This window comes from Diospyros lotus, chromosome 6 (assembly GCF_014633365.1).
Source record: "Diospyros lotus cultivar Yz01 chromosome 6, ASM1463336v1, whole genome shotgun sequence".
Classification (NCBI taxonomy): domain Eukaryota; kingdom Viridiplantae; phylum Streptophyta; class Magnoliopsida; order Ericales; family Ebenaceae; genus Diospyros; species Diospyros lotus.
The window spans coordinates 31,907,305-31,932,759 of record NC_068343.1 but is presented as its reverse complement, the minus strand read 5'-3'; the positions used below and the strand labels follow the sequence as shown (position 1 = coordinate 31,932,759).

Genomic DNA, 25,455 nt, shown 5'->3' with positions numbered 1-25,455 from the left:
CTGATCATCACATCAACACTTCAATTATTGAAGAATGCTAGTTTTGTATGTATCGTTGTTAACGGAATTATAATTAATTAGCAATGGGATGCTCCCAAGCATTATTTTCTTTTGAATTGTTAATAAATTGGGAATTGGGACGCAACTACTCAATTGTGTTCACTTAGAAAACTAACTAGAGATGAATATAAATGTATCTCTAATGGAAGAAAACCTATCGATAAAATTCCTTTATCAAGAATCACAAGAAAATTTGCAATTCTGAAGAAAGTAATAAAATTTCAAGAAGGAAATATAGTTATGCAAGACTTGATCCCATTTAACTTAAATGGAATTTGTTTCTCAAGTTTATAAGTACCTAGGCATCCCTAGTGAAAGAGTCTCTCCACTTTGTGAGGGTCATATTTGCATAGAACCTTCCCCTTGTTGTTTTCCGAAGAGACTGTTTCCATAACTTGAATCCATGCCCTTCCTGATAAAGGAGTAGCCTCATAGTTGGTACAAGTGCACACCCTCGAGCTTATGGAAGTACCTATTTAATTAAAAGATTGTTATTGTTTGAGTGTTGTAAGCATAAACCTTAACAATACCAAGATATCTAGAAGGATAAATCTCCTAGTTGATATCTATAAGGATAAATCTCCTAGCAACCAAATGAAACATATGAAGAGTGGTAGAAACAACCTAAAGATTAACTGCTCAATGTGGTGATTCCATTTGCATTCTATGGTGTCCATTGTGGCATGTACATTGAGTAGTTACTTATGCATTCTATTGTGTCCATTGTGGCATGTGCATTGAGTAGTTAATCTTTAGGTTGTTTCTACCTCTCTTCATATGTTTCATTCAGTTGCTAGGAGATTTATCCTTTTAGATATCAAAATGGTAATATAGATTCCTATATCAAATATTCTATGCAATTTACTTGTTTGTCTTTTTTCTTTTTGCTCAATAGGAAATAATCTAAGAATCCCACTTCACTATAAATGGATGTTTGGATGGTGAATTGATATATTGCCATTCTTGTGTTAAATTACTAGTCAAGGAATTTGAAGAGATCAAGAATAGAAAATATTTTAGTCTTTTAAATAATAGTTTAACTATCAACTGCATTCTTTTGGCGTTTTTAATTAAAAGTTACAAAGTTGTAAATTCCAAAGAAGCTCTATTTCTTTTGATATTATCTTGGAATTGTTATTAATTATTTTGGCTAGATCTACATAAAGTGTTTCATGGACACTTATACCCTCTGTGGACTAAAAGGGCAGCCCGGTGCTACAAAGCTCCCGCTATGTGCGGGGTTCGGGGAAGGGTCGGACCACTTGGGTCTTGCTTTGCAAGAGGCTGTTTCCACGACTTGAACTCGTGACCTCCAAGTCACACGGCGACAACTTTACCGCTGTGCCAAGGATGTAACAAAAAACAAATTTACAATAACATTTAAGAGGTAGTGGTATTGCAATAAGTTGGAGTAGCTCCTTTTGAAGATAAGATGTGTGAGAGATGATTACCATGGTTTATTCATGTGAGAAGAAGACCAATAAAGTCTCCCATGTGAAGAGTGGATGGAATGGAACAGACTTTTGCAAAAGAGGTAGAGGAAGACCAAGAAAAACTTGATGGGAGACTCTTAGGAGTGATATAAGTTGTAAGGGTCTTAAAAAGAATATGGCTATAGATAGAAATGATTGGCGAGCTAGAATTCATGTACTCAATCTCACCTAATAGGATTAAAGCTTGATATATTGTTGGTGCATTTAAGAGGCAGCCATTATCATTACTTTGAATTAAGTTAAATTGAATAACTATTTTTGTTTGTCTTTGAATTTCTTTTGTAAATGTTGAAACCATAGAAGCTAGGGTCATGGTACCCCCTGGTACACTATCAATTCGCAGGTTATAAGTGACCTAGGTATTGAATTGGATTACCAAAAAAGGCGAACCAAATTTTCAAGTTGATTCTCGAAGGGTTTATGATTTGTCATCCAAGGTGATCTTTTTTTGTCAACATGAAAGCATGCTCACATAAATCGGCGAGAGACGAGCCTTTTGGTTGTGGTTGGAAGTTCATCGAAGATGTCACACATGGGCAACATTATGTGCATGACTCTCACATACCATTAAAGAGGTTGTGCATGTGGGCTTGACCTCTGACTACTTACTTTTAGTGATAATGTCACCAGAGGCAAGTGACCCACCTCCGACGACTTTTGTTAATCTTGCAATTTCATTAGTTTTTATTTTGCAATGACTTTTTCTGCAATTAATTGTTGTGTGGGTTGTGTGCATGCAATGTTTTGTTGTTTTCCGATGATTTTTTTTTTATTCTTACTATTTGTATTTTTGTTCTTTAATTATTATTGTTATTACATTGAAGAACTCTACGATCACAACATAACATATCATTTAAAATATTAATAGAAGTACTAATTTTTATTTAAAAATAACAAGATATATAATTTAGTTGGTATAAATTTAATATCGACCCTAGTTAATATTCAAAATGTATGACAATCCCAAATAGCGTACCGATTAAGCCTACCCTCAACGTACCCCTATTATACTAAGTTATGTACCTCGTCCCCGATCCCGTACTATAGTCCTGACAACTATGATTGAAAACCTATCAAGTCTTTGCAAGCCATACAGATTGTAACATAGCATGCGTGCATTCTTTATTGATATTCAAAAATGAGTCTATCATGAAATGAAGTGTATTGTAATTTTTGTTAATTCTTGAGAGTCTAGGGGGCCTCCCCCCTCCCCAGTGCATGAGGCTCCCTGCTTTGTGATGATTGATTATGTGTGCAACCTTTCTTTGCAGAGAGTTTGTTTCTACAACTTGAACTTGTGACTTTCAATCACAAAGGAATTACCTTGGCACTGGTAACAAGGCTTGCTCAATATGACTTGGGCATAATTATCTGCCAATCCACTATCAACTCTAAGGACTTTAACTTGATGTTGGAAATTTAATTGATTTTGGCTTCAAGGGAAATTGCTTACATGTTTATGCATTGTATGTTGAAGTCTTTATACTCTAGTCTAGCTTTTGGTAAACTCCTTGTCTAATTAAATTATGTGGTTCTAGGATGAAGAGAGACTTCGAGTAGTTTATGCCAAGGAGTGGAAAAAGTTAAAGAAATTAGATGACAAGGGTGTTGATTCCCACAAGATTGATGCCACGCAAGATTCTATAAGGAGGTTGCAACCAAAAATGAATGTTGTTGTCTTAACAATTGATGCAATATCAAGGAGGATACACAAGTTGAGAGATGAAGAGTTGCAGCTCCAACTGAATGAATTAGTTCAGAGGTATGCAAAGTGTGAAATTATCTTTTATGTTTGCCTTGTCATTTTGTACTATCCATTGCTAAATTGTCAATATCTAATGTGGTAATTTTTTCCTTCTTTTATGTAGTTTTCAATGGTTTGCAGATAATATTACAGCCTTTAGTTAGTTTGGTTGCCCTCATGACTAATAGATGACACATATATATATAGCAAAAGTACTTACCAATACAAAAAAAAATCAATGAGTAGATAATTGCATTTGTTCATTGAAGGTGTTGATGTGGTTCATATGAGACTTGATAGAGAGCACAAGGTTGATAAGGCAGTTTAAGAAGTCAATGCACTTTCCCTTGGTGGTGCCATTTGAGACCCCTAATAGCTTTTTCCTGTTGGAGCCTCCCAATATTTGATCCAAGCTATGGCAAAGTTATGTCACTGAGTATTTAGTTTTAGCCAGTTCAGATGATTGTAACAGGATAACTTTAAGTTTCACTATTTGAGTAACAACAACAACATATCCAGCCTTTATCCCACTATGTGGGGTCGGCTACATGAATTCTAGACTTTTCATGTATTTTTGTCTTTTGTCATATCCTTATTTAAGCCCATTCACTTCATATCAAACTTTAATATCTTTCCCAAAGCCTTCTTGGGTCTGCCTCTACCTCTTTTTTTGACTAATTGTTCCATTTCATCAACTCTCCTCATAAGAGTGTCTCTTGGTCTCACATGACCAAACCATCTTAGTCTAGTCTCTCTCATCTTCTCCTCGATTGGTACTACTCCTACCTTATTACGAATAACCTTATTTCTAATTTTATCTTTTCTTGTATGGCCGCACATCCATCTTAGCATCCTCATCTCCGCTACGCTCGTCTTTTGCTCATGCTGGTATTTGACCGCCCAACATTCTAAGTCATATAACGAAATTGGTCTTATAGCTGTCCTATAGAAATTTCCTTTTAGTTTTAATGGGAGTTTACCATCACATAACACCCTCGATGCATTTCTCCATTTTAGCCAATTTGCCTTAATTTTATGCATGACATCCTCGTGAATTTCTCCATCTTTTTGAATCACTGATCCCAAATATCGAAAATGGTATTTTCTTTGTATGATTTGGTCTTTCAAGTTTATTATAACATCCTCCACTCTTGCATTCTTACTAAATTTACATTCCATATATTTAAATCCCTTAGATTCTAAATTGTTTCTCCACAACTCAAGCTTAGTGTTTACTCCCTCTTTTGTTTCATCCACCAACACTATGTCATCTGCAAATAGAATACACCATGACACCTTTGTCTGAATGTGTTTAGTGAGTTCATCCATTACTAAAGCAAATAAGTATGGACTTAGTGTAGAACCTTGATACAGTCCCATTGTAATTTTAAATAGTTTAGTATCTCCTCCGCATGTTTTGACCTTTGTCTCTGTACCGTGATACATGTCTTTAAGGGCTTGTATATAGGCTATTTGGACTCCGTTCTTCTCTAAAACCCTCCATAATACTTCTCTAGGGACCATATCATAGGCCTTTTCTAGATCTATAAACACCATATGCAGGTCCTTCTGATGATCTCAATACCTTTCCATTAGGCGCCTTAGTAGGTATATAGCTTCCATTGTTGACCTATCAGGCATGAAACCAAACTGATTTTTCGAGACGTCTGTTTCGTTTCTGAGCCTTTGCTCTATTACTCTCTCCCAGAGTTTCATGGTATGGCTCATTAACTTAATTCCTCTGTAATTTTCACAGTTTCGAACATCTCTTTTGTTCTTGTATATAGGAACCAAAGTACTCTTCCTCCACTCATCTGAGATCTTTCTTGATTTAAGGATCGCGTTAAATAATTTTGTTAGCTAGGAGATGCCCTCTTCTTCCATGCATTTCCATGCTTCTATTGGTATATTATCCGATCCCACTGCCTTATGATTTTTCATCTTTTTGAATACTTGCCTTATTTCTTTTGAACTTATGAGTCGAAAAAAATGTATAGCTCACGTTCCCTTCGGAGTTACTAAGATGGTCCAACCTAACTCTTGTGTCCCCACCATCATTGAATAATTTTGTGAAATACTCCTTCTATCTCTCCTTAATCGCTCCCTCATTCGCTAATACATTTTAGTTTTCATCTTTTATGCATTTCACTTGGCTTAGATCCCTTGTTTTTCTTTCTCTTGCCTTAGCTAATTTATATATATCTCTTTCTCCATCTTTTGTATCAAGTCGTTTATATAGATTCTCATATGCTTTTGGCCTTGCTTCACTAACAGCTCTTTTTGTTGACTTTTTCGCTTCTTTATAATTTTTTAGGTTTTCCTTATTGTTGCACTGATATACAGCCTTATAGCAAGTTTTCTTATTTCTAATTTTCAATTGTACCTCTTCATTTCACCACTAAGATTCCTTAAGGTTTGGGGCTCTACCATTTGTCTCTCCAAGGACTACCTTTGCCGTGCTTCTCAAGGCAGTAGTATTTCCCTCCACATTTGGTTTGCCTATCCTTCTCTATTCCATTCCCTTCTACGCCTTAATTTTTCTTTGAAGATTAATTGTTTCTCCCCTTTTAAATCCCACCACCTAATTCTTGGATTTTGTTTTATGTGATTTTTTCTCTTCCAATTTCTTACTTGGATGTCAAGTACCAAAAGTCTATGTTGAGTAGTCAAGCACTCCCCCAGTATCACCTTACAATCCTTACAACATAACCAATCCTCTTGTCTCATGAGGAAGTAATCTATTTGGGTGTTTGATGTGACATTTTTATATGTGATTAAGTGTTCGTCCCGTTTTTTGAACCTAGTATTGGTTATGATGAGCCCATATGCCATAGCAAAATCTAGAATAGACTTACCTAATTATTAATTTCCCCGAATCCATACCCTCCAAGTTCCTTTCTATAGCCGTTTTCGTCTCTACCCACGTGACCATTTAAGTCACCTCCTATAATCACTTTCTCTTCTTTTGGTTTCATTTGTATGAGTCCCTCTAGGTTCTCCCAGAATTTTGTTTTTATCTCCTCACCTAACCTTGCTTGTGGTGCATATGTACTAAAGATATTTATAGTCATTCTTTCTAGACCAACCTTCACCACAATAATCCTATCCTCTATTCTCTTTACATCCACTACCTCATCTACTAAGATTTTATCTATAATAATCTCCACTTCATTTTTTGCTTGATCATTTCCTGTGTACCATATTTTATATCCAATTTCTAATAAAGTTTTTGCTTTTTTCCCTACCCATCTTGTCTCTTGAAGGCACATAATATTAATCTTTCTCCTAATCATCACATCTACCACTTCCATAGCTTTGCCTGTTAATGTTCCTCTGTTCCATGACCCAATCCTTAATCTATGATTTTGATTTTAGCTTTGACTTTGACTTTGATTTTGTTTTTGTTTTTGTTTTTGATTTTGATTTTGATTTTGAACTAGCTTCTTTACCCGCATCCATCCAAGCAAATGCGACGACCCTTGCTTATTTGTCACTACGTCTGGGCGCTGATGCAGTGGCCCTAGCTCACTTGACACTACACGCGGGCAGTGTTGCGCGTCACTATGAAGGGTTACGCCCCAACGGTTTTTCATAGTTTGTCTAGAGTTCATGTTTTGGATCCGACTAAGTTTTACGTTAGTTGTCGGCTACCTAACACAACCCTCCTCCTTTATCTGGGCTTGGGACCGGCAATGGATAACATCCCCAGACGGAGTTAAGTTCCACTATTTGAGTCATAGGATCTATTAACAATTGGAATTCCTGGGAAGCTATAACAATAGAACAAATAGAACATGTTGCTCATGAAAGTTTTCTAGGTCTTTGCAGCCTTTTCTAGGACTAGACACATGATTGAACACTAGCTATGATGCTTAAAAATCCTAGCAGTGATTTGAAAGCTCTTTTTTCTGACCTTTTCTGTTTCCCTACCTCAAGCTTCCTATCTAAGAAGACCAACCTTTTTACCTTCCTAAATTATTAGATTGTAGCACTTCAATTAGCTTTAAATAAGAGTAATATTAATGGGTAAATCTAGTTGAACCTTTGAAGAATTTAATTTACCACAAAAACTAGAATGTTGGATGCCAATTACTACAATTAGGTTGCATGGGTTTAACTTTTGGTTGTTGGGTCAAGTTTAATGGCTTTAGGGATTAAAGTATTTCCATAGCTTATTTTGTCTAACCCTCAGAGGATTTGGGTTTTAGTGAGTGGTGTAAGATAACTCCATTGGCACAACATTGTTGCAGAAGAGCAAGGAAATTAGATCCACGAGATAGTCTTGGACAAAAATTAGGAGATTTACATTATTGTGAAGCAGACATTTCTAATAAGACTAATGTTTTGCCAGTTTCTTGAGTATTTGAGAAATCTTTCTTATTCCATACTAATGTCTTACCAGTTTCTTGAGTTACATGAGAAATCTTTCTCGGTACACAGAAAACATTAGTGATATAATGAATTTTATGTTTGATTAGAAAAAAGAAAGGAACTAGTTGAATATTTTTTTTTGTGATCGAGAAAGGTAGGCTTTCTTTTTTCTGAGTCTCCTTTTGTCACTGGCTATCTCCTGGACTTAAACATCTCTTTTCTCTTCTTTGAGATAAGAAGTCAAACTATCCAAATTTGTTGGAACCTTTGAGCTTTTTGAAGGTGATATTGGTTCTGTTCTTTGGGTTTAGAGGAGGGTTGGGGATAAGGAAGTCAGTGATTCTTTGCCATCAGGAAAGTGGGTTGGTTTTTCAAAACTTGACAACCTTTCAGTGTTGAAATTAAGTGCTCTAGAGAATTGATTGTGAGGTATATTGGCTTATGGTAGAAGCATTCTTTGAGTTAGGGTTTTGAATGACGTTCATCACGGGGATTATTTAGTTCCAGAACTTCCTAGAAGATGGTGGAAACAAAGTTAATGCTTGATGAGCAGTATCTGTGTTACCTTTTCACTGTCATACCAAAATTTTGGTGAGAATTGTGTGTTTGACCTTGAAAGTAATGATGAGAAGAGAAAGACCTTGGGGAAAGGTATAAAGGTATTTTTTCTAGAATTCAAGATGTGGAGGTTAAATGGAGTTTTAGTTCTTGGTGGTAGGGCATCGTTCGTTCTTTCACTTGCAGCAATGAGGCTCGGGCAGTGGCCATGGAAGGGGTTAAAATCTGTCTGGGTAGGGGTGATTTGACTCAGTTTTGGGAAGATATTTGGGTGGGTATCTCTTCTCTTTTAGCCTTGTTCCCATGGCTTTATGTGGTGTCTTTGGACAAAGGAAAGCGGGTGGCAAAGTTGGGATTCTAGTTGAATAACAGGTGGTTTGGGTGTCTTAACTGGAGGCCGCTTCTTGAAAAGGAAGTCTATTTGGGCTGAGTTGCTGAGAGCTATTTCCCAAGTCCATCTAGTAAGAGAAAGGAGGGGGGATTGGGTTTTTTGGTCATTTGAGGGGGTTGGTTCTTTTTTGACACACTCTTTCCAGGATAAACTTTGTTCATTGATGTTTGGATCCAATGTTCCCTCAATCAATTTTGCGGCTGCTCGTGTTTGGGGCAGTTTGGCTCCTCCAAAGGTGGAGTTGTTTGTGTTTTTGGTCATTTGGGGGAAAATTAACACCAAGGATAATTTGGGTAGGAAAGGGATTCTACAGGGGGATGATTTGCTTTGTGCATTTTGCGGCTCTGATCTGGAGTCTGTGGACCACCTCTTCGTTCACTGTGAGAGAGTCTTGCATTTATGGCGGTAGATTTTTATCGCCATAGATTTTTATGTGGTGGCGATATGTGTGGGTCTATCCGAGCTTAGTTGGGGATCTATTTGATCAGTGGGATTTTTTTGCTTGGGGCAAAGTGCAGAGAAAGATTTGGAAGTCTCTTTTGTATGCGACACTATGGACGGTGTGGCTGGAGCGGAACAAGTTAGTCTTCAAGGATTGGGGATCTGGTGGGATTGATATCTTTAACTTGGTGCTAGTCGGGTTAGTGGCTTGGGTTAAATCAGTGGAGCCATCTTTCCCTTACTCAGCGGACCAGGTCATCATGTCTGCTTCAGCTCTTGGCCAATAAGTTCCTCTCTATCTTCTAGGCTGGTTGGTTATGAAGTCGGATTGGGTTGATCAGGCTTCCCTAATGGCTGGTTGAAAGGGGGGGGCAGGGGGGGGGGGGGAGTTGGTTTTTTATGGGTTTCTGTTTTTTCTGGTTTGTTGGTGGGTGGGGCCAGTGTTTTTCTAAGGATTGCCATATTACTCTTTTGGTTTCATTAATATCATATAGGTCCTCACTTATTTCAAAAAAAAAAAAAAAAAAAAAAAAAAGAATATGGATTTTTACAAAACCCAGAAAAATATCTATGACAAGCACAGGTCTGGTTGCGCTATATTAGTGTCCTTCCAGATAGGTTTTAGATTAAGATTGGAATTCTGTCATTCATCAAGTGTTTTAGTTGCAAACTTTATTACTTATTCAATTTGTAGCTAGTAAATCTAAGCTCAAAATATAGTAGTTAATGTCTTTTGCCATTTCTGTATAACAGATTAACTAGTAGATTTTATGACAGAAGATAGAAAGGTTGAATGTTATTTGAATTAGTAAATTCTAAATTATTAACTAGAAATTAAGAATGTAACTGTTATTAAGCCAGTAATCAATGGGTAGCAAAAACTATGCTTGCAAAATTTATTTGTTACAGCATAATAAATTCTGTCTTCAGTGAATTATAAATAATTATCAGAAAACATACTTCTAAAAACAATAAATGGATAAAAAAGAGCAAACAATTGATTAAGGGCTAGAAAAAGAACATGGTTAGGTTTTCAACCAATCCTAGTGATTAGAAGTCTTATGTTACCCAAAAGTGATACAAAGGTATAACCTTTAGGTATGTATTATTTAACAAATCAAAAGGGAAACCTAAAAGGTAATTTTATTTCATATTCAACCACTTACCTTGACAAATAATTGATGGTTTGTAGATTGAGTGAGTTCAGAACAAAAATCTTGACATTATAGATTAAATTAGACAACTACATTGATAAATGCTTTGATAAATGTAACCTACATGTCCAAAGAATGCGTAAACAAAATCAATGGAACATACCTAGAATGGAAGTCTTTAGATTCTTGATTGAAGGTTGGCACCCAAATCTCTTAGCTTTCCGAGTTGAGAGGGTAGGATCTGGTTTACAAATGCTGTTTTGAAGGTCTTGTATATAGAAATCAAGAAAGGGGCAGGGCCAAGGTTTGTGCTGATGATGGTGAGGATGGGAGAATGGGAAGGGATCGGTGTGTTAAGAGGCAAGGGCCTCACTCACCTAGGCGCTCAAGCTCCATGGAAGCACCTCATCTACCTCTAGGTGAGGTGACTTCAATTAGGCAACACCTAGGTGAGCACATCAAATGAGGCGACAGGCATCAAAGGCCCTAGGTGTAAAAAGAAGGTAAAGAGGAAGTGACCCTATAAATCGAAAGATGAGTACAAAGAGGCACTTACAAGCTGAAAACAAGGAAAATAGAAGCAAGACAAAGGCACTGTAGAGTTGTTTTTGTAAAATCCCAAAGCTGTTAGTTTGAGGATTAATATCCAATTTTTGCAAGACCTCCAAGTTATTTGTTTGAACATTATTAAAAGAATTTGTATTTGGGAGTATTTTCTGAAGTCTTATCTACATTATTATTTTTTATGTTAAATATGTTTGTTAGTTTTTTGACAATTTAGCTCCTTGTTTTGCTCAGGCGAGTGTTTTTTTAGGAGCCTAGCACCTCAGGCAATATAATGTCTTAATGCCTTAAGGGCAGCTTTTGCCTATGACTACCTTGGAAATGATGCAGGGATGACCTGTCTTATAGATCTGAGACTTTAGAAATGGTTATGATAATGTATAGAAATTAATGAAAATCTAGAATCATGTAGCTGACCCAACATAATGGGATAAAGGCTTGATATGCTATTTTTTTTTTCTTTTTGATGATAATGTATTGGTCCATGACAGCTGTATAATAAGTTGTTTTATCCAGTGTTTAGTAGTAGGTTGTTACCACACATTTTGGCTGTATCATTTTTTTAACGGTAGATGCAGTCATTCATCTTGCAGCTTCTAACCTATATAAAACAATTGTATAATCCCTCCATGTTGATTCGTAAGCTATAATTCTAGACTATCGGAATTCCAATTTTTGTGGCCAAAGACTGTCTTGATTTTGCTTGTGTCATGCTTCAGTTATCATTAATTTGCTTTATTTTCTTTTTTTCTTTTGTTGTTTAGATCGTATGTTCTGACCTTTTTATTGTTTATTTTTATATTATATTCTTGATCCATTATCTTGAGTTTTAGCAGTGTAGACTGCTATATTTGGCATGTGTCAAATGTCCCTATACTTTTTGGCATGTCATAGAAGTAGTTCTTGGTAAGGTTACTTGTCAGTAAAGGGCATCCCCAATGCACATGATTCTCCTCTTTTCAAGGGTTGGGGAGGGTTGTTTTTGTTCACAGTTTACCCTTAGCTTGCAAAGAGACTATTTTCATAACCCTAAGGCCTTCTAGTCACAAAGGTGTTACTTACGTTGCTACCCATGCTCTCCCTTAGTAAGGATACTTGTCAGTATTGAAAAATTTTGAAGACTTTATTTTAAAGAATTCTTCCTGGATATAAATGAATGATTAGTATTAGCCTATGTCAAATCAAACCAACAAATTGTTCTCTCAATCAATCAGCACGAATCAAAATGCAGAAATATAAATCAGGACAGAGGCTTTTTATAAGGGAAGCTCAACTGCAAACTGAGCTAAAAACCTCAGGTACTCTATAGGAAACAGCCAAATGCAGTGACAGTTAACAAGTATAGCTTCAAACAAAAGCAAACTGTTTCATCCACAATCTTTGAAAACATGAGTCATCATCAATTGCCTTATTGTTACTTGAACCCATGACTCACTGTTTCTTTATGCGTGTTCACCTCTTATTGAATATATGAGGCAGAATAAGACAATCTCTAAATCCACTAAGATCAATATTGAATCCATGGCACATATTTCTATCTTAAATTTCACCAAGACTTCCCATGCCAAGTTCTCGGTACTCCGCAACCCACTTATAATTGACCAAGACTTCTACCAGTCCTTTTAAATCCACAAAGAATCACTCTCCAATGATTGAAAATTGATCTTTTCTAAGAATGTAATTTATCCCCTAGAGAATGCCAAAAGCATTCCCAAATCTCTAGAGTTCTCAAAGGTTACATTTTATTTGAAAAGGATTGCAAATCTCAAGAAATCAAGCTTTAAAATTCAGTAACTTAATCAAGGCACCATGGCCATGATTATCCCATAGGGTCCTTTGGTTTTCTTAATTGTGGCAATTGTTACAATGATCCCACAGTGTTCTGATGGTGGCTTTTCAAAAATTTCATTGCTGAAGATAATGGTACAAGGTCAAAAGCTTATGAAAATTTTTTACAACCAACTTGAACAAAAGATGGATATATATAAATTGGATGAAAAAAGAGAAAAAAGAAGAAGAGATTTGAGCCAAGTGTATAGATGACAAAGGTCAAAAGGTATTGGTAAATAAGGGGGTGGTTAAGGACAGGCGGAAGGAGTATTTTTTGAAACTATTCAATGAATTTGGAGAAACAATATTACATTTTGGCATCTTAGTAACATTGAAAAAGAAAGAAATTATATGTTTTATAAAATTATTTGTCCAAAATAAGTGAAACAAGCCAAAAGAAGGATGGGGAATGGTAAAACAGTTGGATCAGTAAATATCTATAGAAACATGGAAATGCATAGAAGAAAAAGCCATTTTATGGTCTATCAAAATATTCAATTTGATCCTTAAAGTAAAGAGGATGCCTGAACAATGGAGGAGCTCTCTAGTGCCTATTCATAAACGAAAGAGATATTCTAGTTGTGAAAATTACAGATGGATAAAACTAATAGCTACACCATGAAACTTTGGGAGGAGGTGTTTGAGTTAAGGTTAAGAGGAGAAATCAAGTCATCAGGAAATCAAATTTGGTTTCATACCTGGTAGCTATAAACTTGCTAAGGTGCCTGATAAAAAATGTAGACAAATATATAACTATCCAGTTTTGTATATTTTATTTGAGTGTACAGTTTTTACATTTTTGTCCCTAGGAGATTTCTTTTTTCCACTGCCTTATCCAGCAGTTTCTAAGACATAACTGACTCCTACAGAGCGGTTACACCTGGCTGTATCATATTTATTTCCTTGTCAGATTCAAATGAAGATTATGCTGTTTTTCTGTCAAAATCTACATGGTTTTAGAGCAGTCCTAACTCCAATTTGTTCATCCCAAATCTGCAACTGATAACTTCGACTTGTTCTTCTCAAATCTGTAACTGATTCTGTTTACTGATCCACCAAAATTTGGTCCTGCTTCCTTCGAGTCTTTCATCTGAAATGGCATCACCGTCGAAGTTTCTTCTTCCTTCCAAATTCCCTCAGTTCCAACCCCTATAGGAGGATCCGATTCCTCTGCTCTTCTTATTACTGGACAAAAACTGAATGGCCACAATTATTTGCAGTGGTCTCATTTAGTCATTATGTTCATTTTTGATCAAGGAAAGGATGATTATCTCACTGGTGCAGCCCCTAAACTGAAGACAGATGACCCAAAGTACAAGGGGTGGAAGACAGAACAATATGGTCATGCCATGGCTTATCAAAACTTTATTCTCTACGAGACAGCCCAAGAAATCTGGACAGCCGCCAAGGAGACATACTCCCACACAGAAGATGCAGCAGAAGCCTTTGAAATTGAAAGAATTCTCCATGATTTCCATCAAGGGAATCTCATCGTCACCCAATATTTTAGTCAACTGACAAGATATTGGCAACAGCTTGATATGTATGAGACAACATGGGAATTTCAAACTGATGCTGGAAAGTATAAGAAGATTGTTGAGAAGAAACGAATTTATAAGTTTCTGCTGGGTCTCAACAAGAATTTAGATGAAGTTTGGGGGAAGATATTGGCCATCACCTCTACCAAATCTGTGTGAAGTTGCCTCAGTAGTGCAACGTGAAGAAAGTCGAAAGAAGGTTATGATGGGCACTGCAATTCAGCCACCAACTACAAAAGTTTCCGCCATGCTTTCTTGAGGAATGGATGATCATCGCACCAAGAAAGGAACACCTTGGTGCGATCACTGCAAAAAGGCAGGTCACACTCGAGATACTTGGTAGAATATCCATGGTAAACCCACTGATTGGAAACCAAGAAGTAAGAAAGAAAGTCATGGACACCACATTGCAATCGAGGAGAGTTCTATTGCTGTTCAAAATGGTCAATTCAGCAAAAAACAACTAGAAATTCTTTAGCAATTAACCTCCCAAGCTCAACAGACATCAGTCGCTCTGACCATTGCCCCCTCGGTGACAACCACAGTGGCCTAGAAAGGTAAGTTTTTGATTGCACTGAAAGCTAAAAAAGGTGGACAGTAATGGTAGTTGGATAGTCGATTCTGAAGTCTCAAATCATATGACTGGTGGTATATCTCTCATCCAAGATTTTCAGCCTTGGTCTAAAAATTACACTATGTGTATTGCTGATGGTTCCATATCAAAGTGTTCGGTACAAGTTCTGTTATCCTTTCCAAGAACCTCACACTTGAATCACTTTTATTGGTTCCAAAGTTGGATTGTAATCTATTATCTATTATAGTTAGCTTGCTTGGGAAAAGAATTGGGTTACTAAATTTTTCCCAAGCCATTGTGTTTTTCAGGATTTGAATTTGGGACAAATGATTGGCAGTGTTGAGTTGCATTCTGTTAGGACCCCCATTAAACAAACTTACTAGAGAAGAAGGAAGGAAGGGAAAAGTGGTGGGGACCATAGGGGTAACCAAGTAAAATGATTCAAGGGTAGAAGAGTCTCAAGTTAGTTAGAAGGGAATAATTGGGCATGGGCTGGAGTGAGCAGGGGAGAAGGTATAAAAGGGAGGAGAGAAGGAGAGAGAAGGGCTGGAAAAATCTGTTGGAGAAGTTGTGGGAGAGAGAGGCCCTCTCGAATAGGCCTGTTTTTGTCTTCTTTCATTGTATTGGTTGTCATTCATTGCTGAAGCTATTGAAAGTGAGGAATTCTTACTGTTTTGGGAACAAAAATTCAATCAATTGTTTAGAGGTATTATCACATTCAAGACTCTATACGTTCAAAGTGATCTAGTCCTTTAGAAGATATACTTAGAAGACAGTTAACGAGAAATGTTTTTTTTTTTTTTCAACTCTTAGGTCAAGTAATGATAGTGAAATTATGTTATGCCACCATCGTTTGGGTCATCCTAGTCTTTTGTATCTCAAAGAACTCTTTCCATCCTTATTTAATAAAAAATTAGTTGATATTCAATGTGAAGTTTGTTAATTATCTAAGCATGTTCACAATTCTTATCTACATCAAACTTACGAAGAATCTCATCATTTCTCATTAATTCATAGTGATGTTTGGGGACCTTCTAAATTAAACGGGGGGTAAGATGGTTTGTTTTGTTCATTGAAGACCACACTCATCTCTCTTGGGTATTTCTCATGAAAGAAAAATCCAAGGTTGGTCAATTATTAAAAAATTTCCATAAAATGGTTCAAACTCATTTCAATGCCAAAATTCAAATTCTCCATACTGATAATGCCAAAGATTATTTTAATTTTATTCTTAGGGCATACCTAATTCAAGAAGGTATTGTCCATCAAAGTTCTTGTCCTAATATCCCTTAACAAAATGAGATTGATGAAAGGAAAACTAGGCATTTGTTAGATGTTACTTGAGCTCTTATGATATCCTCTCATGTTCCTAAAATTTTTAGGGGGATGCTGTTCTTACGGCTACATATCTTATTAATCGCATGCCTTCTCAAGTTCTTAAATTTCAAACTCCATGTCAAGTCTTTCTCAAGGCATATCCTACCAATCGTCTCATCTCATCTATTCCTCTTAAAGTGTTTGGTTGTACTTCTTTTGTCCATATTCCTCATCAACACAGAGATAAATTTAACCCTAGAGCCATCAAATGTATCTTCCTCAGTTATACTCCAAATGAGAAGGGATATAAGTGTTATTCTTCTCTCACAAAGAAATTCTATCATTCTATGGATGTTTCTTAGAAAAAAAACCATATTATTTCAAAACCAACATTCATGGGGAGAGTGAGAATTTAGAAGAATTTCGGTTTTGGGACTTTGAACCATCTCTTACTACTATCCTTCCTTCTACTCCTAGTTTGATGTCTCATATCACTGAAAATCAACCAAAGTTATAGCAGTTACAACCTTTGAGTGTTCCTTCAACTGTTAACAACAAAGAGTTAATTGTCTATTCTAGAAGGAAGAAAGATTAAGGATATGTAGAAGAAAAAGGGCAACTCACTACTAAGTACTAACCATGAAGCTGAACCAAATTCAATTCCAAAGGAGACACAACAAGGTAACGCTGTTTCTAATTCTAAAGAGGTGAATCTAGATGATCTTGATCTACCAATTGCCCAAAGAAAAGGTGTAAGGTCTGATAGGTTTGAAATCCTATGGCACACACCCAAGAGGGAGGCGGGTGAATTGGGTAATTTAAAACTTGATAGAAAACTTGAAATCTTTTTCAAAACAAATAAGAATATAATGCAAGTGTCTTGGGTATGAATTGGATAATTTAAAACTTGAAATCTTTTTCAAAACAAATAAGAATATAATGAAAGTGAGGATTAATGAAATGCTTGGAAAGATAAAGATCAAAGAACACAAGCACAAGAGAACACAAAGATTTATAGTGGTTTGACTTAACCAAGCCTAGTCCACTACCTTAGTTCCTCACTAAGGATTTTTCAACCAATTCACTAAAAATCCTCCTATCACTCCAGATAGGCCCTCTAGCAACAAGCTAGGAAATATACAAACCTCCTACTTAGACAAGTAGGCCCTCTAGCTACCAAAGCTAGGAAAATAAGAATGATACAAATGTAAGAGAGAAGCTAAGAGTTAATACTCTTAGTTACAAGTTCTCTCAAAATGAAAACAAGGTTTAAGAATAAATTTACAATGATAGAACAAAGCCTTGGAGAGAAAAATACATCAATGAAAGCACAAACTCTTGTAACCTCGAATAAAATGATTTGTAATCTTTAGATCAACTTGTTCCCATCCATTAGTCTTCTCAAGTTCATCCATGACTTGTATTTATAGGCATCCCAAAAGATTCAAGAGAAATATATCCTTTTGTGACCGTTGAGATTTGAAAAACTAGTTGTTATGGGTTTCTGCGAAAAGAGTTAGTCGATAGAATAAATAGATAGTCAACAAAATCAAGTAACAAACACAAGACATAGTCGATAGATTAAAATACTTAGTCGACAAAATGAATTTATTAATTCTGTTAGTCGATAAAATGGAAAGCTTAGTCGACAGATTGAGGCCAATGAATGAAGCATCATATAAAAGCATACTCACTGTTAGTCGACAAAATAAAAGAGTTAGTTGACAGAGTAAGGGACTTAGTCAACAGATGCAATGACTTTAGTCGACAATTTGAAGGGTTAGTCGACAGATGAATTTGATACATAAATGTCCACATTACAATATATTTACATTTCTTTAGTTTAAGTAAATGTCCTCATTTTCTTTAATTTATATTTTATCCTTCATTTACTTTAATACATAAATGTAAATAGAAAGTACCCCTCATTTGGTTTCAATAAAAATATCTAAAAAATTAAAATCCATAATAATAAGAAAATAAAATTTTGGTTTTAGTACAAACTCGGGATTTAACAATTTTACCACCCCTAAAATACATACCTTCTATTTTTTGAAAAATTCATTAAAAATTATTTTAGCAACAATAAATATTAGCTATCAAAATACCGGGAGATAGTTTTTTAAAATGAAAACATTTTCTTATGTGTCTCCTTATAATGCGTTAATTTTTTAGACTTAGAAAAATAACATTTCTTGGTTCATTTGGATACACAAAATACTATAATACACATATGTTTATCCAATGATTCAAAACCAATTCGTAAAAATCATTTAGGAGATTCTTTTAAATCTTAAAACTTGTTTTTTTTTTTTTTTTTTTATTGTTGCTAATCTCCAACTAATATAAAAAATCATAGATCATTTGGTTTTCATTTTAACAAAGCACCTGAAATTGATTTTTGTTTCCAAATCATATACTTTGATTTAAAGTATAAAACCATTTGATATTTTTCATCATCAAAACTAAACATAAGAGTAAAACATTAAGGTCCTACACAAAAGTATCCCATCTATAACTTCCTATCTTACAAGAGGTTGTCCTTGGAATATCGTGCATTTACCACTAATCTCACATACATTCAGGTACCTAATAATATACAAGAAGCTCTCCAAATACCTAAAAGGAAACAAGTTGTAAATGAAGAAATTAGAGCGCTTGAAAAGCATAGAACTTGGGATGTGGTCAATTTGCCTCCTGGAAAGAATCCAGTTGGATGCAAATGGATTTTTACCATTAAGCGCAAAGAATATGGAAGTGTTGAAAGGTTCAAGGCCCAATTAGTTGCTAAAGGTTTCACACAGGCTTATGGTATTGACTATCAAGAGACCTTTACTCTTGTTGCCAAATTAAACACAATTCGAGTACTTTTATCTCTTGTAGTGAATCATGACTAGGAATTGCATCAATTAGATATCGAAAATGCTTTTCTCAGTGGAGATCTAGAAGATGAGGTGTACGTGGAGATACCTGCAGGTCTTGAGGATCAGAAAAACTTGAACAAAGTCTATAAGTTGAAGAAATCTCTTCACTGTCTCAAACAGTTTCCTAGAGCCTGGTTTAATAGATTTACTAAGGCAGCAAGGAAGTTTGGTTATTCATAATGTCAGTCTGATCATACTTTGTTTGTAAACAATTCTCCTAGTGGAAGAATATCCATTATTATTATGTATGTGGATGATATAATCCTAATAGGAGATCATGAAGAGGAGATTGGCAAACTCAAGAGGTTTCTTGCAAATGAATTTGAAGTTAGAGACTTGGGGAATCTAAAATATTTTATTGGGATGGAAATTGCAAGATCCAAGACAGGTATTGTGATTTCTCAATGCAAGTATGTTCTTGATCTACTTAAAGAAACCGGAATGCTTGGATGCAAACCTTCAGATACTCTAATGGAGATTGTCACGAAAGATAGAGGAGAAGGGAAAAGTGCTCTTGCTGACAAAGGAACATATCAAAGACTGGTTGGAAGACTTATTTATCTATTACATACACGATCTAATATTGGATTTGTAATAAGTGTAGCCTAGTCAATTAATGAACAATCCCACTAAAGAGCATATGAACCGATATCAAATATTGGATTTGCAATAAGTGTAGCTAGTCAATTTATGAACAATCCCACTGAAGAGCATATAAACCTATTGTATCACATTTTGAGATACCTAAAGAAAACTCCTGGGAAAGGTCTATACTTTAAGAAGACTAAGAAGAGGAATATTGAGGTATTCACTGATGCAGATTGGGTTAGTTATATTATTGACCGTAGGTCAACTTTTGGATATTATACTCATGTATGGGGGAACTTGGTTACTTAGCGCAGTAAGAAGCAAACAATTGTGGCCTGAAGTAGTGCTGAAGCTGAATTTCAAGCATTGACTCATGGAATATGCGAAGGAATGTGGTTAAAGTGATTACTTCTTGAGCTCAAAAATGCAGTAGGTGATCCAATTAACATATTGTGTGATAATCAAGCTGCTATAAGCATAGCTAAAAATCCAATTCATCTTGATCGAACTAAACATGTGGAGATAGATAGGCACTTTATAAAAGAAAAGGTTGAAGGTGGAACCACCAATATTTCCTACATACCTGCTGCCTTATAGATTGCAGACATTCTAACCAACGCTCTACCAAAGACCAAATTTGAGGATATGAGATCCAAGTTGGGTTTACTTAATATTTACAATCCAACTTGAGGGGGAGTGTAAAAAAATATGTAATTATTCAGTTTTGTATATTTTATTTGAGTGTACAGTTTGTTACATTTTTGTCCCTAGGAGATTTCTTTTTTCCATTGACTTATCTAGCGGTTTCTAAGACATAACCAACTCTTATGTAGCAGTTACACTTTGCGGTATCATATTTATTTCCTTGTTAGATTCGAATGAAGATTATGTTCCTTTTCTGTCAAAATCTACAAAAAAAAAAAAAAAAAGACATAAACAAAAGGAATACATATATGTGTACAGATTTACAGAAAACTTATGACAAAGTTCTTAGAGAATTCTTATGGAGGGTTTTAGGAAAGACATGAATTTGAATCGCTTATGTGTAAGTTATTAAAGACATTTATAATGAAGAAAAGACGTGTTTGAACTTGTTGAGTAGATCATGAGGCTTTTAGAAGTAAAAGTGGATTATATCAAGGATCTGCATTGAGCCCATGCCTCTTTTCCAGATGATGAATGAACTAACTAAACACATCCAAGAAGAGGTGCCTTAGTTTATGGCATTTTTAGGTGATATTATCTTGGTGGATGAGGCAAAACAATGCATGAATAGTGAGCTTGAGATATGGATAGAGCTTAGTGTCCAAATTCTTCACATTGAGAAGGTAAAAAACGAGTATATGGAATGCAAGTTTGGGTTAAAAATAGGATTGTAAATGAGACCTAAAGATCAAGTCATTCCATGAAAAAATCGGTTCAAATATCTTGGACCAATTGTCCAAAAAATAGTGTGATTACTGAGGACTTTTTTTTTCATAAAATTAGGATAGATGGCTAAAATGGAGAAGTGTGTTTGACTCTTTATGCAATAGAAAAATCCAATAAAGCTAAAAGATGTTGTCCCTAGTGCATGACATCCCCCACTCTGTGATGTTAGGGGAGTTTCTTTTCCCCCCTTTTTCTGTATATAGTCTTACCCTTATTTTTTGCCAAATGGTTGTTTCCATAACTTGAACCAATGAGCCCAGTCCAAAAGGAGCAAGCTGACCATTGATACCAATGCTTACCTTACATCTGCTGGCAAATGACCACATAAACTCAATCAAAACCTGATTTAGGCCAAGACTTCCATGTAGGCTCATTCACAAACCAGGTTGAGCTAGGCTATGTAAACAAGAAAGAAATAATCTGGATAATGGAAAGCTTACTGAAGTAATGAGGAAACTTACGAGTAATTGGGAAGACTTACTTGAGTAATTAGAAGACTTAATTAATTAGGAAAACTTTCTCGAATCATCATTTTATTCAAGTATGGAATATGTATACAAGAAATTATCTACAATATCTCCTAAAATACAGGAACAAATTTGAATTAGGTTTTAGAGGATAAAGTTCATCAGCTGAACTTTAAATTTCTAGAATTATCTTTTGCAACCTGTCTTATCCCTTTAATCTTGGAATCTTATCACCCTATCCTTTTTCTCTTATCTCCTAACAACCTTAGCACCTCATCCCTTTAATTTTGTAAACTCTTAACCACCTTATTTTTTAGTTCTCGGCCATGAGAAAAAGAACTAGGTTTTGAATATAATTTTTCCAACACTACATACAAACCTGATATCCAAGCTAAAGTCTAGCCGGGCAACCTTGTAGGCTTCAGGCCAAGCCTTTAGGATGTTTTCTTGTACAACAAAATGGACATTGTAGAATCCCATCCTTTTGATTTGTTTCCTAATTTGGTTTTCTGATCCTATGGAATTATTGATTCTTTTTTGGAAGTCTCCTAAGCTATATAGTTTCCTAATTTGTATTTAGTAATTTCCTAATCTGTATTAGTAGTTTCCTAAGTTGTGTAGTTTCCTAAGCTGTTTTTGGAAGTTCTTACTTCTATATAATTGCACGTCTCAATCAAAGGAATGCAGAGAAAGTCATTATTCTCCAAATTCTTCATGGTATAAGAGCAGTTTAATCTAAACCATTGATCTTGTTTGAATAAGTCACCATGGTTAGTGGTGGCAAGACCTCGGTCTCTAAAGTCTCATCTGGATCTAGAGGAGCAGCAACACCAATTTTCGGTCTTCCTGAAGGCCTTATTGTTTATATTACTGGACACAAGTTGAATGGCTAAAACTTTATCCAATGGTCGCAATCTGTCATACTGTTCGTCTGTGGGAGAAGCAAGGAGGATTACCTCACTAGACTTGTTGTACAACCTCAAGAAATTGATCTTACCTTCAAGATCTGGAAGGTAGAAAATAGTATGGTCATGTCATGGTTGATAAATTCCATAACAAATGAAACAGGTGAGAATTTTATGTATTACAAAACAACAAAGGAAATATGGGATGCAGTTAAGGAGACTTATTCCAATGTTAACAACACCTCGGAGATCTTTGGAATAAAAAGCATCCATCATGAGTTAACAAAGAGAGTTGTCCTTGACAGACTACTTTAATGCCCTAACTCGACAATGGCAGCAGTTGGATATCCTTGAAGAGAAGGTTTGGAAGTGCCCGGAAGATGGTCAATAATACAAGAAAATTGTTGAAAAAGACCAGGTTTACCAGTTCCTTCTCGGGCTCAACAAGGATTTAGATGATGTGAGAGGAAGAATCCTAAGTATCAAACCCCTTTCCAACGTCCGGGAAGCCTTCTTAGAAGTTCATCGGGAAGAAAGCCGAAAGAAAGTAATACTAGGCACACAATATTCTTTCTCTCCCGCTAAAAACTCTGCACTGGTAGTTCAATGAGCTCAATCTAATTGTGACAAGCAGCAAAGGAATAAACCAGTATGCGAGCACTGTCAGAAAATTGGGCACACACAGGACACATATTGGAAGATACATGGAAAACAAACAAATTGGAAGCCAGCACGAGAAAGAGAGGGTTATGGAAACATAGTTGAGTCTCAAAATACTTTAGAGACTAACCCATTCAACAAATAACAACTTGAAGTCCTCCAAAAGATGCTACAACAAACCCTCCAGAGCACTTTTGCCCCCATGGGAACTGGTTCACTTGTCCTAAAAGGTAACTCCTTGCATGCACTAAGTGTCTAATGAGAAAATCCAAAATCTTGGATAGTTGACTCTGGGGAAACAAACCATATGACAGGATATCTATCTTTGTTTAGCAATTATAACCCTTGTCATGGTAACTATGTTGTTCGTATAGCTGATGGATCTCTCTCTCTCGAGTAAAAGGCATACGTTCTGTTATGATTTCTAGAAAAATTAACCTTGAATCTGTTCTTTATGTCCCTAACCTCAATTGTAACTTGCTTTCAGTGAGCAAATTTACAAAAAGAGAGAAACTGCATCACTAAATTCTCTTCCAACCTGTGTGAATTTCAAGAATCAAGCTCAAAGAAGATGATTGGCTGTCTGTAGGACTCTACCTTTTTCTAGTTGAAGATGTCAGTAAGCCCCAACCATCACAGAGACCATGTATGGCCCTAAACTCTAGCATTAATATTGATAGTCCAGCTATATTGTGGCACTATCGATTAAGACATCCAAGCTTTATGTATCTCAGAAAATTGTTTCCTTCTTTATTCAATGAAAAAGTAGAAACCTTTCAATGTGAGGTTTGTCAACTTTCCAAGCACACTCGTGCCTCATATTCTTACCTTCCTTACAAGTCTTCTCACCCTTTTTCCATGATGCACAGTGATATTTGGGGACCCTCTAGAATTCACAATATCACTGGTCTAAATAGTTTGTCGCATTCATTGATGACCATACAAGACTCTCATGGGTGTTCTTAATGAAAGAAAAATCAGAAGTTCGAAAAATCTTTGAATTCTTCCACAACATGATTATTACTCAATTTCAAGCAAAAATCCAAGTCCTCAAAACAGATAATGGAGGAGAATATTTCCATTCTACCCTTAGTGCCTATTTATCCAAACATGGTATTATCCACCAAACCTCTTGTGTTGACACTCCACATATGTCGAAAGGAAAAACAGACACCTCTTGGAAGTTACTCGATCTTTTATGTTGGTATCCAATGTCCTAAACATTTTTGGGGTGAAGCTGTCTTTACTGCCACTATCTTGTAAACAGAATGCCTTCATGAATTCTAAATTTCAAGACTCCATATCAAACCTTTCATGAAATTTATCCACAAACTAGAATTTTCTCCTCTATTTCCCTGAAAGTTTTCGGTTGTACTGCATTTGTTCACATCAGTCAGCCACACCAAAGCAAGGTTGATCCCAAATCTCTTAAATGTGTTTTCCTTGGCTGCTCACCAAATCAAAAGGGACACCGATACTATTCACCAGCTACCAAGAAATTTTATAGCACCATGGATGTCACTTTTTTCGAAAACCAGCCCTTATACACCAAAAATGATATTCAGGGGTAGAGTAATACTCACGAAGAATATCATTTTTTGGTCCTTCAACCAACTACTACAGTCTCTCAAAATCAACCAACTGATCCTAAGGAGTTACTTGTGTCAGAAAACTCAAAAGGAAGTAGAGGACTGCACACCTCCGAACAATGACCAAGAATCGGATCCAAATCACGAGGAACATGAAATTGATACAGGTAAGACCTCTCTTGAACCTGAAACTTATGAACCTGAACCTGAAGCCAAAATATATGAGCCTCTTTTTGATCTAGACGAATTGCCCTAAGGAAAGGAATAAGGTCCTATACCCGATATCCAATTGCTAAATTTTTCTCCTATGAAAAGTTGTCACCAAACTTTCGTGCATTTGCTACTCAACTTGACAATGTGCAGATTCCAAAAAATATTTACGAAGCCCTCAAGGAACTTAAGTGGAAATTAGAAATGTCAGATGAAATTACAACACTTGAAAAGAATGGAACTTGGGTAATCACTGATCTTCGCAAACGAAAATATCCAGTTGGGTGCAAGTGGATTTTTACAGTAAAATACAACGTAGATGGAAGCTTAAACAGGTTCAAAGCCCGCTTGGTTGAGAAGGATTCTCCCAATCCTATGGCATAGACTATGAGGAGACATTTGCACTTGTAGCCAAACTGAATTCAGTGCGAGTCCTACTGACTTTGGTAGCAAACTTGGGCTGGCCTCTTCACCAACTCGACATCAAGAATGCTTTTTTGAATGGTGACTTGGAAGAGGGCGTTTATATGGAAATCCCTCTAGGATTTGAAAATCAAGGTAGTAGTGGGAAAGTTTGCAAGCTTAAAAAAATCTCTACATGGACTCAAACAATCTCCTAGAGCATGGTTCAATCGTCTCACCAAAG

The 25,455-nt window shown here is 35.9% G+C and overlaps 1 protein-coding gene across 1 annotated transcript in view; it reads left to right on the top strand.

Moving 5' to 3' along the window:
- LOC127804267 (uncharacterized) overlaps positions 1–25,455 on the top strand; it is a 48,374-nt gene that overhangs the window by 10,057 nt on the left and 12,862 nt on the right. The window contains exon 3 of the mRNA XM_052341099.1: positions 3,092–3,315. Coding sequence (XP_052197059.1) covers positions 3,092–3,315 — 224 coding nt within the window. The remainder of the gene's footprint in view (positions 1–3,091; positions 3,316–25,455) is intronic.